Below are 883 nucleotides of genomic sequence, written 5' to 3'. Positions count from 1 at the left end.
TGCTCATTGTACCATGATACTTTCTTTGGTTTCACTTTTCAGTAATAAATATGCTCATAACTTCACTGAACATCCTGTCAAGGCACGAACAGGCACATGCATCTAAAACCAAAATAGCTATTCTTTAATTGCGAAATTTAAGGAATCGCAATTTAAAAATCGCTATCCGCAATTCATGAATCCATTAGCGAAATAATACCGAATCGCAAAAAATCGCTAAAACGATTTGCGAGGACACAAATGAGAGGCGCTATAACAGAAAATTCCAAAGTTTGATATTGCTTTTAGCGAAAGGATGGACAAAACAGCATCAGGGGAGAGTGCCACGCCCAGAAAGAGGAAGATGACGTTTAGTGAGAGAGAACTAGAAAATCTCATTGAGGATGTCAGCAAGAGCCATGACAAGCTCTTTGGAAAAATGTCTCTGAATATGCCAGAGGCAGAAAAAAGAAAAATATGGCTGTGCATTAAGACAAAGGTTAATGATGTGGATGTCACACAACGCAGCATTGATGATTTAAAAAAAAGGTGGTACGACCTGAGGATACGTGTCAAAGAACACATTGCCGAAAGGCTGAAGGAGGCAGGTGGCACAGGAGGGAAAACATCAACTGTACCCAACAACACAGCCCTGGAGGACCTTGTGGAGGCAACAATCTAGCCTGAGGCAGTGGTTGGAGTCACACAGCTGGACACATCCGGCGCAGCAAGTACCCCACAAGGTAAGATGCATGCAAGCATAATCCTCTACGTAATGTATAATCGTGCACATACACCCAGACTAAACAAAGTGTACAGATCAAACTCCAGTCCACGTTTTCCCTCATACACCCAATGCATAATGGGAGTTGTAGGCATGTCAGTCAAGTGGGCATTCCAAAGC

The 883-nt window shown here is 42.7% G+C and overlaps 1 protein-coding gene across 1 annotated transcript; it reads left to right on the top strand.

The window, feature by feature from the left end:
* The first annotated feature begins 295 nt into the window (after positions 1 to 295).
* LOC146831265 (nuclear apoptosis-inducing factor 1-like) lies at positions 296 to 661 on the top strand. Its single transcript, XM_085603864.1, has one exon. The coding sequence runs from the start codon at positions 296 to 298 to the stop codon at positions 659 to 661; it is 366 nt and encodes a 121-aa protein (XP_085459990.1).
* Positions 662 to 883: the final 222 nt, after the last annotated feature.

The sequence above is a fragment of the Triturus cristatus genome, chromosome 5_1 (assembly GCF_964204655.1).
Source record: "Triturus cristatus chromosome 5_1, aTriCri1.1, whole genome shotgun sequence".
Taxonomy (NCBI): Eukaryota; Metazoa; Chordata; class Amphibia; order Caudata; family Salamandridae; genus Triturus; species Triturus cristatus.
Note: the sequence above shows the minus strand (reverse complement) of the source record. Positions and strands in the feature narration are given on the sequence as shown.